Source organism: Lissotriton helveticus, chromosome 10 (assembly GCF_964261635.1).
Source record: "Lissotriton helveticus chromosome 10, aLisHel1.1, whole genome shotgun sequence".
NCBI lineage: Eukaryota > Metazoa > Chordata > Amphibia > Caudata > Salamandridae > Lissotriton > Lissotriton helveticus.
In genome coordinates, this window is record NC_136071.1 from 425315669 (window position 1) to 425331131 (window position 15463).

Consider the following 15463-nt stretch of genomic DNA (forward strand, 5'->3'; position numbering starts at 1 on the left):
GACCAAACGCATCCCCAATGAGTGTGGTGTGTACCAGGGATGCGTTCGTGCACCAACACTGTTCTCTTTATACATGAATGATGTTGTGGACATTTTGGAAAATTGTAGTAACGATTCCCCATCTTTGAATACCAGAAAGGTACCAATTATTTTATTTGATGACCATTCCCTTCTTATTTCTAAGACATCTATGGGGCTTCAAATTTTAATTGATACATTTTTATGCTTTTGTAGATCTAGGATCTTGGAATTAAATGTAAACAAACCCAAATATATGGTGTTTGGTGAGGGAACAAATACAAGTTCAAACATTCACGTTGGTAGTGAGATTTTAGAAAGGGTACATAACTTTGAGTACTTAGAGGTGGGATTTATAGAGAACTTCAAGTGGTCAGGACAAATAGGAGTACTCTTGTAGTTCAGCATAGATCCAATGCTATTATTAGATTGCACAAGCAAACGATATCTTGCGCAGTTTCACCAGCTCTGGAAATTCATTTTGCCAAGGTTCAAGGTATGGCACTTTATGGTGCTGAGATCTGGGGTTGTGCTGATACTCATTCTCTAACCTTAGCTAAAAACAAATTCATTAGGAAGCTGACTTCTGTCACAACTTGCTTACCCCTTATCCCATTATAATTTGACGTGGGATTAAAAAGAATTGCAGATTTGGCTGTATACATTTTTTGTGTATTTGGTCCAACTTTAGACCACACCTAAGTTAAAAGATTACAAAGATTCTCTTATAGACCTATTAAAAGCTTAAGGAGCTAGGACCCTTCCTTGGGTTAAATTTGTTAGTGTTTGGTTAGGGAAATTGGGTTTACAAAGTTATCCAGCAGAGCCAACTGCAATCTATAAAGCAGACCTTAGGGTCTTGAAAGTACACTATTCAGCTTACATTAATGATGGCTATTTAATAAATAGCTCAGAAGGCCCCCTGACCAATCTGTTTTTAGACTTCAAGTCCTCCCTGTTTTTGTTTTTTTTTAGCAATTTCTAGGTTTAATATCTTCCCCTTTTAGCCAAGAGTCGGTATATCCGCCTTAGCCTAGGGACCCTCCCATTATGATGGTTTACTCATAAATAACGCCAGGAACAAGATTCTACCATCTGTCTAGCGTGCGGCTTGAGCGATGAGAATGAGATACACACATTTTTTAGGGCCGGAGTATTACAATTCCCACCGCAAATGGATTTGCCTAATTTGTCGAGACATGGGAAGAACTAGACACCTGGCAGGCTTCAGGATCCTAAAAAGCAATACCGCTCCCAAAATTGTATTTGCAGTAAGTAGGTTCCTACAGGCAATCTGGTAGAAGAGAAGCAACATTTTAAAAGCAGTTATGTAGTGCTTGTGCCTATTTCTTCAGAACCTTTAGAACATTTTAATTTCTTACGTTTTTATCTATCATATTCGTTAGACTTGGCATCTTTCGGCTTGTGTCCCCTTCGTTTTTGCTTTCTGCCCTTCCGATTTTGACTCTGTTTTTGCTGGCGTAGTGTTTCTGTGCACTTTTCGCACTGCTGATCAGTGGTAAAGTGCAAGTGCTCCTGTGGTAAAGTATGTTATGGATTGGTGTTTCCAAGATTGGCTGTATGTTTTTCTTGTCAGCCCCTAGTAAATGTAAATGTAAATGTATTTCGACTTATATAGCGCACGAATCACCCGAAGGTCTCAAGGCGCTTGCTTAGGGAACCCGTCCTGGTATTCCCCTGTGAGATACCCCGGCAGGGTATCCACAAGGTGAAAGCCAGGCATCCCGCCGCGAGGGGCCATAGTGGAGATTAAGCAAGCTATTGCCCAGAGTCGCAGAGTGTGACCCTGTGAGTCGAGTAGGCACCGGAGCGAGAATTGTCGAGTCCGTGGAATTTTGAGCCCGAGACCCGCCGAAGCGGGGAATCGAACCCTGGTCCATGGCCGATCTCAGCTTCCGGGTCTGCCGCCTCTAACCACTGAGCCACGCTTCACGCTAGTAAAGTGCACTGAGTGTGCTAGGGCCTGGGAGTCAAATGCTACGCATGGGCCTGCAGAACTGATTGTGCCACCCACGTGAGTAGCCCGGAAAAGGTGTCGACTTGGCCCGTGCACACACTGGCCAGTCCCTAACCTTCCCTTTTCTTACATGTCAGGCACCCATAAGGTAGGCCCAAAGTACCCCTGTGGGAAGGGTGCAGTGTATGTGAAAGGTAGGACATGCCCTGGTGTGCGTGGCATGTCCTGATAGTGAATTACAGCCCATTTCGTTTTTCACTATTGCAAGGCTACCTGTATCCCCTAGGACAGAATGGGAAGTTTGTTTATAACACCTTATAAACATTACTGGCCCTGGGAACTAGGTGGGAAAATAACATTTAGTATGCCTGAACTCAGAATCTAACAATGCATCTTTTAGTAAAGGTGATTTTACATTCTGTGTTTGAAAATACCACTTTTAGGAAGTAGGTATTTTCTTGCTCAGTCATTTCGTGTGTCTCTCTGGAATGTGGATTGCCTGTCTGGGTTTTGGACGACAGATGGCTAGGAAGCAAGGGTGGCTCCCGATAGTCTAGATAGGTCAAGAAAAGGGCTGAATAGACCTGGGCGGCGATGGGGGAAGAGGGAGGAGATTTCCTTGCACCTGAAATGGCCTGGTCTGCCTCTGACAATGCCGTTTCCACCCCCTGCCGGGAAATCACACCAGAGAAGGCAGAACTGGTTCTGGCTGGGCAAAGACACCATCTACCTAGTGGATCAAAGGATTTTTGGATACAAATACTGGGGCCCAGACCCCTGAACTTAAGAACTCTTTTGGATCAAGAAGACTGCCAATAAGAAGAGCTGAAGAAGCTGTGAGGAGGGGCTACCACTTTGCGGTGTGCCTTGCTGTGTTGGCGTACAATGGCTGCTTCTGTCTTGGGCAGTGAAAGGACTGGACTGAACTTTCTGCAATCTACTTTTGTGAGTTTCTCCAAGGGCTTGAGGTAGAGCTCTTCTGCCCTCAGCACTGGGGACTGTATGTTTTGTGCTGCAACAGAAGAAAAGACGCTCAACGACATCTACGACGCCGCTGCCGACTCCGTGTCCTGAAGGTACTACAGAGGACACACCCGCGACGCCGCACCACGACCCTGAACTCACCGACGACACCTGCTGACGCCGCCACCGCGACCCTGGTCTCACCGACGATGCCTGCTGTCGCCGCCACCAAGCTGTTGCTCGCACCACGACCTGTGAGCACCGCACTCCGCACAGCCACGCTTCACGACGTCGCCTTGCTCTCCACGACACCGCCGAAATCGATGCCTTCTGCTTGCACCATGGTTTGCGGGCACCACTCGTAAAGTTACACGACGCACCGCCCTCATCCTGCACCGCAGCCTTGGCCTACCGATGCCGACACCATCGACTCTCGTTCGTCAGCCGACGACAGCGCTTCAGCAACTGACGCCGCTGCTTGCAATGTGACCTGGCAGCACCGTGACGAGCACCCCCTTCACTTCGCACCGTGACCCTGATCTCGCGACTACGCCATCTGACGCTGCCACCGAGCCGCTACTCGCACCGCGACCTGAGGGCACCACACGCCGCACTGTTGCACTTCGCACCACAGCACCGGACGCCTGCCAACACCAGCGCTCATGATCCCAACAGGAAGGAGCTCGACCTCCAACACGAGTGACTTCAAGGGCCTCGGCGCCTTGCATCTCTAACAGGTACTGTTTGCGGGTCTTCCCGACGCCGAAGCTGGTCCGCGACTCCGCAACCAGCCTGAACTGTTTGGATTTGTTTGCTCACGACTCAGTGATAGCCCCGGACGGAGCTTTCGACATCAAGGAACTGTTTTTAAAGTGTATTTTGATAACTGTAGATTTTTAAGTACTGTATTGTGGATTCTTATAGTTTTTGGTCTTGTTTATAAAAATATTGCCTATGTTTTCTAAACTGGTGTGGTGTCCTTTTGTAGTGCTAACACTGTATTACTGTTGGTTACTTTTAAATGCTTTACACATTGCTTCTAAGATAAGCCTGCTCGTGCCAAGCTACCAAGGGGGTGAGCAGGGGTTATTTTAGGAGTGTAACTCCCTTATCCTGACTAGGAAGAAGGGTCCCTACTTGGACAAAGGTGCAAGCCCTGGCCAACTAGAGACCCCCATTTCTAACAGTATTCATATATTTCTAAATTGTGAGAATTTTAACGGAAAACTGCAATTGTAACTTTTTGCCTTTTGCACATGACTGTTGACTGTAATTTGCACTGTCCCGGGTATATTTTTTTTTTACCCAGTTCTACCCCACACCATCTCGGCTAAACTGTTGTCTTAAAAACTTCTAGTATGCTACAATCGATGCTTTACCTCGCTAAGGAATTGGAGATTGTGTTTTGCATAGATTATAGTATAGATTAGGATAGACCAGAAAATGTATATATTCTCAGGGCCAAGATGAAGTATGAATGAATTGATACTGTACATTTGTGTTTTTATGTTTCATTTTCATTTTTCCTGTGATTTTTCCTGTGTGTACATACTTTGATGGTTTACAATAACCAAATAAAGTATTGTCAGTACTACTACTAAACCAAGCCAGTATCTAGAGATGTATTGAGTCCACCGGCATCCGCCAGGTCCTCACACCAGCTGTCCTCAGTGACATCTTTGGCTGGTAATCATCAGTGTCTAGAGGCTCCTCCCAGACATCCTCAAGTGCTAGCCCAAAGGAATAAATTGCAAAAACACACAGTGCCCACAGCACAATTACTCATTCAATATTCAAGATGGGTAAGAAACCAGTTTATTGTAACCACCCTTAGACAGCATTACTCAGTGTCTATCATTTTATGTTTTTTTTCAAATTTTCAAAAAATCATAACAGAATAAAGGACTACGTATTGGAATATTTACAAGACTAAATACACTTTGTACATACATCAAAAAACAAACATTATTTACACACAAAAAAACGTTTATGTATCAAACATTACAAAAAATTATAATTACATCACAACCAACAAATATTACAATAAAAACATGAAGAAAAATGATTTCCAAGGGGGTATAAGCAAATTAATAGCTTGTAAACGCTTAAATACTGGACCAGCCGGTCCTAGTGTCGTGAAGTTGACAATTTATTCCACCCAAGAAAGACTGCAGTCTTGTAAATATTCCAATACGTAGTCCTTTATTCTGTTATGATTTTTTGAAAATTTGAAAAAAGCATAAAATGATAGACACTGAGTAATGCTGTCTAAGGGTGGTCACAATAAACTGATTTCTTACCCTTCTTGAATATTGAATGAGTAATTGTGGTGTGGGCACTGTGTGTTTTTGCAATTTAAATATAAGGTCTAGCCCCCACTACGTGTTTATGGACCTATCCCCTTTTGGTTCTCAAGCCCAAAGGAATAAGGCACAGGCTCCGACCTGGATGGTCTGGGGCCGGATTGGCGTCAGATGATGCCCATTCGGCTCCGTATCAGAGCCGCGGATAAGAATGAGGACTGCACGGTCGTTAAACACTAGCGGCTTCGGGGACATAAACAGTGGATGTCGGCACAAAGGAAGGTAGAGGTGGCTCGACAGGTGCTGGTACGGATACCTCCATGAATCTAAGAGGGTGGCCGGGGCTAACCCTCTGGCAGAAGACCAGTAGCCCCCCCCCAAGCCCACATGGCTTGGAGGCACTCCAGCATGGATGGACCACCCAAATGAGAGGTGAATGGCCTCATAAAACTCATGGAGTTGGGCAGGGTTGCCCCAGCTCCTGGAAACGCTGAGAGGTGCAGAGATGGCACATGTTCAGCCATGGTGCCAGAATCAAATGCTGATGCTACCTCATCTTGTCGAATGGCTTTGACGGATGGGGCAAACTCAAAGACGTCTTCGATGTCTTGCTCTTCTTCTGCTTGTGGGGCTTGCATGAACACTTGGACAACTTCAACTGCGACAACGAGCGATTGGAGTGTGTCTGCAATGGATCCTGGGACTTCCTCTTGACCGGGATCTAGACTGTCACTGTGTCGCACATCGAGCAACAAGGAGCTTGACGGACTTGTCACTTAAGGCCTTTGGGCGCATTGCACAACAACTGACCAGGTCTTGGCATCATAGTCACTCACGAGGCACCCAAGGCAGACACGGTGTGGATCTGTCACCGACATTTGTCGGTGACAGGCGCCACAGGGCTTGAAATCAGCCTTCCTCGTGGAAAACCCTGCCACACCAGGAGAAAAAGTCTCAAAAATCTTCAACAAAAGGGTCAAATATAGGTCAGTCAGGAAATGGCTGGGGTAACACTTCCCTAGGTCTGCATTAACTGGCACGAAAAGAAAAAAAATTATAACATTGCTTTAGGGTGGTGCCTATATAGGTACTGTGCACATCACATACAGCGTGGATGACGATGCCAATGCCACTCACGAGGCACCAAAGGCAGACACGGTGTGGATCTGTCACCGACATTTGTCGGTGACAGGCGCCACAGGGCTTGAAATCAGCCTTCCTCGTGGAAAACCCTGCCACACCAGGAGAAAAAGTCTCAAAAACCTTCAACAAAAGGGTCAAAAAAATAGGTCAGTCAGGAAATGGCTGGGGTAGCACTTCCCTAGGTCTGCATTAACTGGCACGAAAAGAAAAGAAATTATGTCATTGCTTTAGGGTGGTGCCTATATAGGTACTGTTCACATCACATACAGCGTGGACGGCGATGCCAATGCCAAGCGGAGACGAATGACACCACTTACCAACATGCATGGCTACTAATCACAAAAAAAGTCAAGATCCCGTCTGATGCCAGAGGATTATTCTAAAGTAAGAAATCTGTGGCTAAAAGTCTCTATCAGAACCAAAAGAAACAATAATAAAAGGACACAAAGGTTACTGCAGAAAAACAGTTGGGGGGAAGGAAGGCCATCATGAATTGGGCTAACACAAGAGCTAAAACAAGACAAAAAGGCCCGGGACCCACTCTGGTTGAGCAACACAGTAGAACAGAGGGACTACATCTGTTGCAGGGATGGTGATCTTAAAAAGACAGATTCAATTCACTGTATCCTATCTGGAAATCGTTTTTTCTATTTTTTTTATTTATTACAACTTAATTTTATTTCAGGATGCCATTAAATTTATTAATGCATAATTAAGAGCCTGTAATAGAGGCGTAGACGCCATGACCACAACCTCACCGAACTTCAATGGAATATGATTCCTTAAGAGGCACTTAGTACTCCACTTCCAACAGATATGGGAGCCAGTGTGTAAGAATCTTTGCATCACAGGTATCCAACTGCTAAAGCCTACTCCTTCTATACTTATAGGCAGTGCCACTGGATATTAGTTATTCAGTTACAAATGCTGGGAAGTTTCCTGACAGATGGGAAAATAAATAGGTAGCATGCAGTATCTTTTATTGATGTCATTTGCAGCATGATTGTCCTACTCGGTACACTCTACCTGTATAAACAGAAGGTCATATTGCAATCAAATACAGAAAGAAAATAAGTTACTTACCTGTAACTATGGTTATCCAGTATTGGTATCTTTCATAGATTCACATGCCTGAATCATTTCCCGAGGTTCAGATGGGAGTGCTTCAAAAATGTCATAGGCTATAATGGCCCTAAGCCATGTCAATACTAGCCTATCTATGTCCTTTTAAAAAAAGCACCTACTGTTGGAACCCACCACCCTCTAGAACACTCTCAGCAGAGACAGATTCTCTCAGATATTCTAAGCACAATTGGGAAGTAAGAATCCCAAAAATTAAAGAGAACTACCTCTACGGGGAGGATGGTAGGTTGCATGTGAATCTACAGAAGATACCAATATTGGATAACCGCAGTTACAGGTAAGTAACTTATTTTCTTATTGAGTATTGGGGTATCTTTCATAGGTTCACATGCCTGAATCAGAATAGCAAGCAGTCCCCAAAATTGTACTGTCATTAGAGAAAGGAGGGAGACATGTAAGGCATAACACCCCCAAGTTACTGAAATATAACAGTGACATTTGTAACAATGTATATACTCTCTCAAATTCTGGACAGCTTTTAAAAAGATGCATAGAAACGAAACATGCAGCAATAACATACTATAATATTTAAGATTTATCCAATGAAGTGTTTAGTAGAATAACATTACCACAACAATTAAAACAGTGTTTAACTTATAGAGTTATACAAATATGTACATTAGCAACAGATAGCAAGCAAAGGTGTGCATTTTAAGTAAGATATAAAACGCCAGTATTGGCTACATGATGGGTAATGGTAATACATAATGGGTAATACATAATAGGTAATCATTTTAAGTAAGATATCAAACGCCAGTATTGGCTACACCATGGGTACAGTCAATGGTTTTCAAAGTTGCATGCTCTACTTCTAAAAGTATCTTCTGTGCTTCCCGCCTCTTGTCGTCAGGTATAAGGTCTATTAAACCTGCCATATCTGATCACATCTGGTGGTTGTAGCGGCTGATGATGGCCAAAGCATTTGCTGCCCAGATTATAACTACGACCATAGAAGAGAAACGCTTCCCTAGAATATCCATCATGCGCCCTTCCTTATCACGAGGAGAAGTGATAGGGGTAGAGGGTTCCTGGAACGTCTTGAGAGATGACCGAGTCCAGTTTGGGGTGCCCAATGAGGCAAGATGGAGAATCCTCTGGCGCCTTTGAATTCTTCCCAATACAAGGGTGCGCCGGTGGTACGGTTGCTGGTGTCTTCATAATTTTGATGCCTTCCTGTCATTTATGATCTATAATTGGTATGGAGCGCGCCAATTTCCTGGTCTCCTCTTTAAAATCATATAAAAAGCATTCGATCAGCTTGACCATAATAAGCAGATGAAACTTGTTGGCTGCATTCTGCATTCTGTGGAGGAGAATCTGATGGGAGATGGGGAGGGTGTTGGTATAATATAATCCTCCCAAGTATCCGGAGCAGAGATTGGATCCGGCAGCTCACATTCATCGCTATCTTCATCTGAAGAGGACGCATCAGTGCGCCAGGGTCAGTTGGCCCGGGATCAGGAACATTTACCGATGTTGTTGGTGGCTGAACAACTGGTGTACCTGGAGGATCTGTTTGAGGTATCGGCCTGTCTGGCTGATCCTGTTGCGGCGCAAACTGCTGCTGGTAATTGCCAACATACCCTGCAGATCCTGTATAAGTGACAATGGCAGATGGGCCATTTCCCAGGTGCGCGGCTCTGGCTGAAAACTGTATGAATGGTAACAGTGACGTTGAGCCATATATCCCTGCTGATAGTATTGCGATTCTTCATGGTAGCCTTCATCCTCTTCTTTGTCACTGTCGTGACATTTTACTTGGAGCTCAGATGGACTGCGAGCCACACCATAAAGACCATCATCTTCATTATCATCATCATCATCCACCTAGCCCTCTAGTAGATACGATGGGAATAAAGGTGAAGCCTTACTGTATTCCTGCATGGCTGGACGTAGGAAAGTCTTGGTCACTCTGGTAACCTGAGTAACCCTCGTCGAAGGTGTCGTCGTCGACGGTACAATCGTCATCGGTGTCGTCGTCAACAGAAGTGCAGTTGTCGTCTACGGGATCTTTGCCGACGGAATCTTAGTTGACGGGGGAGCATCGATGGTCTTTGACGACGATGGAGTTCTCGCCATCGATGGGCATCTGGATACTCTCCTAAATGATACCGGAGTCTGGATTGCCGTAGTCGTCACTGCTGCCATCGACCACGGCATCGACGATGTAACACTCATTGTTGTCGATAAGTGAGGGAACGTCGTCAGCGATGATTTTTAAAGAGATTTCTGCCCCACAGGATCTGAAGAGGAGGCTTTTCAGTGATCTCCTTCTTTTCTAGATGGTGTAGAAGGCACAGACAGCACCGCTTCTGAGGAGTGGTTCTGAGGAGTGTTTAGCTCCTTTGTCTTTTTTTTGGGCTCTTGGTGTCCTGGGAATGTTTATGATGTTTCCTACCTTCTCCTGAGAAACTGTCTTTAGTTATGGCCCTTTTATGAGATGTGGAGAATCTCTCACTCTCCTCCTCTGAAGAAGGCGTCTGGTGCTTCATGGTTTGAAGCCACAGCAACAACCTTTCCTCTCTATCCTTGAGGGTTTTAGACAAAAAGGTACAGCAAATTTTGCATTCTCTCACATCATGCCTTGGGTGAAGGCAGTAAATACACTCCTTATGTGCATCATCCACATGGACTATTTTCTTGCCACAGGTCTTACATGGGCAGAAAAGACCTTTCTTGTCAGACAATATGCCAAGATTTGTAAACGTTGTTGAAAAACTGAGTAGCACTCAGGGAGACTTCTTTCCACACGGAATGCTGTGAAAATCTGAGAGAATCCGCCTCAGTTGAGAGTGTTCTAGAGGGTGCAGCTGGTTAGCTGGGTTCCAACATTAGGTCCTTTTTATGAAAGGTCATAGACAGTCTACTATTGATATGGCTTAGGGCCATTACAGCCTATGAAATATTTGAAGCACTGCTTGAATATTTTACAGTGGGGCTCCCATCTTGACAACAGGAAATGATTCAGGCATGTGAATCTATGAAAGATACCCAAATACTGGATAATTTGCCTAACTAACCACAGTCCAAAATGATTTTCACAACTTCCTTTTTAGTAGTCCAGGGTTTCCACGAACATGCAAAATAGAATCTATCAATATTTGTTTTTAATATTTGTCTTACTTCTTAATGGCTTTCCTCTCAGAACCTTTATACATGTGCCCATCTTTAAATCAAGAAATATCTAACTAACCGTTCTGAATGCAGACAATAACAAATCAAAGGAATAAGCCAGGAGGTGTCATTTAAGACCTACAATGTCTAGCTGCAGAATCTCACACAGATGGAGATAGTGGAAGCTCATTCTTCTTAATCAGTATGGTACACACAGGCTAGTATTAAATGACAATTATTGGGACTATAACATAAAAGCCTAAGCCAGACACCAACCTTTGTTTTTTCGACAGTCATAACTTTCTTCCTGGCCCTGCAGTGAAGAAAAGAGCACATGAGCAGGTTAACAGGTAAGTAACAGATACACCAGATTTCTAAAAAGGGCAAAAGCAATACTCACTTCTTCAATGCTGGATGAGAAGTGACTCGTCTGCTCTCCTTGAATAATGTCCTGAAAAATACATAAAGGACAATAAGCAGTGGATACCTCTCCAACATGTGGCATTCTCACATACAGATCTGGCTCTCGATACCAAGTACTCACCTTGCCTGCATCCAACCTTTGGGCCACAGAGGCTTGACCTCAGCATCCAAAAAAGCTTTCAGGTAGTGCTCTATGGATTTGCTTTTCCCTATCTCAAAGCAATCAACTTTCAACTTCACTACACGCGAGAGCAGTACTCTGTCAGCAACAACAAGAAAAAAATAGAAGTGAAATGAAGGTGATCTTGTGACATGCATGTAGAAGAATGATTAAATGTTAGTAACTCTGCGAAAGGTACAACTTCAGTCGTTTAAGTGACATGTCCGATAATTAGACAGCAATCAAAGTTTTTAAATAAACAAAAAATACTGAACATGGGCAACTATGCTCACACTGAGACTCCACAAAATATCCCACTTAGAGTCCTTACTTTAGTCCCTTTGAAACAAGCAGCAAGTGGAATTAAACTCTGGGCTCACATATCACAAATATCAATATAGCTCAGGTTTGCACTTCTATTGTAATTAACCAAATGAGTCTTACAAAGATGTTTGAATCTTGGTTCGTTAAAGAGGCTATTACAGTATGTTGATCTCTATGGCCCGTTAGCCTCCGGCAGTCTCATCTGTACTGATGCATGAAGGGACTAATGCTCCTTCTCTTGAATCCAGTGGTCCTACAAATGCATTGGTGGAGCTCCCATTGCAGACCAAGGCACTGGAGAAACCTTGGTACCGAAAGCCAGAGGCCCTAAAGGCCAACAAACCCATCATGGTGAGGTTACTTTGCTTCTCTAAAAATAAGAGATCATGTCTTCGAGGGTTTATGTCTTTTTGCTGGAACAAGGCCCTCCCCACTCTTGTGTACAAAACTGTAAAACGAATAAGAGTACCAAGGTGAGATCCCGTATTTAATTCCTCACATTTAACTAGCCGGTCGAGAACACAGATTGCAAGATTTTTGAAAGGTAGCACAGAAGTTACAGAAATCATATTAAACGAATATGGAAAAATGGGTAAATTTGAATTCCCAGTCCGTGGTGCTATTGTTTTGATAAAAGCTGGCCAAGTCAAGAAGAAACCCCTGATAGTGATACTAGATTCCTATCACTATTCATTAAGAGATCGACATTAAGGAGTTGAAACCTACAGACATAACAGCAAGGTTGTATGATTAAATATGTAAAGTCAAAAATATTAACTACAAAATATAGAACACAACAATCTCAAGATAAAATAGGTGAGCATATAGAATTGTAACTATTGGATATAATATTAACTTTAAACTCTATATTAACTTTAAAAATATTACATTTTCCAAATTGAAAACAATTTATAACTTTAAAACCTAAATTAAAAATATCTACTTTACAAGAATCACAAAAAATAATAAACATTTGAAATAAAATAATTTAAACGTAAAAAAGAAAAACATTACTAATTAACTATAACTGTAAAGAAATCTCAAGGGCTGTTTTAACTCTTCAGGGATGGTTGTTTTTAACATAAGTATGGGAACTGCTTTTCTAAAATTAAAAAAGCATGGGCATGTGAGGCCCTATAGATCCCATCCACTTTGACCTCTGTTTACATCGATCTGTCTATCAAGGTGAACCGAGGGGATGACAGGGAGGAGGTCAGCAGAGTCACATTTAGATGCAGAGCTCTGATCATCACGGCTCCTTGGGCCGCAGAGGAATGTCCCAGGAGAAAGAGCAAAGTAGTACGATCTCTGAATAGTGCCGAAGAGATGGCCCAGAGGAAGGGGCGATATATGGGGGTAATTGTTTAGTTTACAAATGACGGATACAGCTTGCTCAGAGAGAGGCCTTGAGATAGGTGGGGAGTAATTTTCTTTTTTTAAAGGGCCATTAGTGCAGCAAGTGCAGCGGCACGGATGCCAGGGTTGTGAGGGGCCACCACACCACAATTGTGGCTGTCTTACTAGCAAAAAGGGATGGGATACATTTTCCTTGCTAGCATTAGGGACAAGGTCACCCTTGTGCACAGAGAATAGGGCTGAAGCAACATGGGGCGAGATGGACTTTTTCCCCTTATTTTTCAGGCAACCTGATTTAGCCTCAGGCCAAGGAGTCATGGCCCAGTGGATGTCAGGGCACATATGGGGAAATAGAACAGCAAGCTTCATGGAGCGTCACGGGGGAAGGAAACTACATTTCACGTCATGCCGTGCACACGTTGCCTGAGGTCGCACTGACGCAAACATGCCTCTGACGTAAGCAATCGGCATTGCATAAGACAAGATGGCGCCCGGACGAGGACGCCGATTATTCTTGCCGTATCCTGTGTTGCTGCATATTCCGGATGGTAAGGGTGCGGTAGCACCACCCTCTTGTATCTGCCTTGTACCTCTCCAGAGGATCACGGATCCTAACGTGTATTGTATTCCTGCCTTCTCTCGTTGGTGAGATGCGCGTATGACATAGTGGTCTCTTGCGGGGAGAAGGACGAGTTTTGCCTACTACGCTCTTTTCTGCCTTCTCCCGTTGGTGAGACACGCGCATTGCTAAGCGATCTCTTGAGGGGAGAAGGAAGAGTTTTGTCGGCTATTATCTGCGTTCTCCTGTTGGACGAGACACGCCTTCTCTACGCAGTCTCATGCAGAAGAAAGACCTTTTGTTTCCTGGCATCTCAAGTGGAGTGTTTTCCATAGTGAACTTAACTGTGAGAGCATACTTTGCGTGCAAAGCTGTGTACTTAAATCAGATAACCCTGTTGAATCAGTACCTTGCCTTATGAAGCAATAATGCGGGTCATACTATATCGACTCATGGATTAGAGTCGTTCCGTCCAGTACTTTGGTTATTGAGATACTCATCCGTGGAACTTACAGTAATCCAGTGCTGTGTTATCTTTTGTCTCTAGGGGAGATCTGTTGGGGGGGATCCTGGGCTAACTGATATCGTTCAGTAAGGATCAAGCCTGAGTCTTTTTCAGGTATAAATACAAACAGGTTGGAGAGGTCCTGAATAAGAATGCTTCCTTATGTTATGTATACAAATTAACTCATTATTTCATTGTATTAGATTGGGGCTGATACCTGGTGACTTCCCCTCCGATCTTCCCCTCCATTACAGCCAACCTTATTTTACTTTACAGGTAGTCATACCACCACCATTGCCATAGAGTGGTCATTGTGAATACTGTTGGTTAGATGGTGTTAGTGAGAATAGTATATCACCATAATACCTGTTTATCGTTTTGCTTATTCCTAGATCTCCCTCCCTGCTGTTCCTACCCTTTCCTTCCCCCGCTTGACCATTCCACTAATCCGAGAGGATTTATTCCATCCGGACTTGGGACTGTCGAGAGGTGGACCCCATTGAGCATCGGCCTGATCCCGAGGAGAACCTGGAGCCGTGACAGAATAATCAGCCCATGTTTTATCTCCTCCCGATCAAGTGGAAGCAAAAATGGCAAACCTAGACGATGTATTAGCCGCACTTATTTTAGTTCAATATGAGTTGGCTACCTCACGCAGTGAGACTGCTTTGCTTCAGGCCAGAGTTGATCGCCTGCAGAGAAACCCCTTTGATGCGGGTGGCTCTTCTCTACCCCAACCAGGTCCATTGGTAGTTGAAGTCCCCTCCCAGATACCATTGGCCCCTCCAGATATTACGGGGATATGCATAAAGTACAGGTGTTCCTAACTCAAGTGATGCTTCATTTTCACTGTAAACCCAAGATGTTCGCTACAAATCAGGCCAGGGTGGCCTTTCTGATATCGTATTTAGGCGGAGAAGCTGCCCAGTGGGCAGTGCCCATAGTAAGAAGAGAGGATCCCCTTCTCCATGACTGGGATACTTTTAAAGATGAATTTGAAAAAACCTTTGATCGGAGAGCGGAAACCTCTTCTGCAGATAAAGAGTTGCTAGAGCTAAGGCAAGAAGGTAAAGATCTCTTGGTATATTCTGCATTCTGTCCATCAACTGTTGTTTTTGCATTTGTCACCCCAAGTGGGAAGGGTATGCTCAGACGTGAGTCCTGTCCTCTCCACACCACTGGAGTCAAGCTATCCTAGCTGATGACGGCTGATAGCCAGAAACCGGTCCTAGGATGCTGGATTCCGGTCCAGGGAAGACATGGCTTGGCAGTTCGGGCTGGACTGTTCCCATGAGGCACAGGGTCAGGGCTGATTTGCATATGGCCATGTCTGAACTGGGGTTGTGTAGAGTGCAAAAAAATGATGGATTTAGGCCCAGATCTCTGTACTGGGGTGAATGTATGACATTGTTCTGCATTCTGTCCATCAACTGTTGTTTTTGCTTTCGTAGATTGGTGGCAGAAACAGATTGGC

At 44.1% G+C, this 15463-nt stretch overlaps 1 protein-coding gene and 1 long non-coding RNA gene across 7 annotated transcripts in view; one reads left to right on the plus strand and one right to left on the minus strand.

Moving 5' to 3' along the window:
- Nucleotides 1-15463, minus strand: part of UBN1 (ubinuclein 1) — an 810192-nt gene that overhangs the window by 116209 nt on the left and 678520 nt on the right. For all 6 annotated transcript variants that reach the window (XM_078662914.1, XM_078662913.1, XM_078662915.1 and 3 more), the window contains 3 exons: nt 11207-11344; nt 11063-11113; nt 10939-10975 (listed from right to left, as the gene is read on the minus strand). In XM_078662914.1, the coding sequence (XP_078519040.1) occupies nt 10939-10975; nt 11063-11113; nt 11207-11344 (226 nt within the window). The remainder of the gene's footprint in view (nt 1-10938; nt 10976-11062; nt 11114-11206; nt 11345-15463) is intronic.
- LOC144784250 (uncharacterized) overlaps nt 1-15463 on the plus strand; it is a 497620-nt gene that overhangs the window by 113124 nt on the left and 369033 nt on the right. The window lies entirely within an intron of this gene.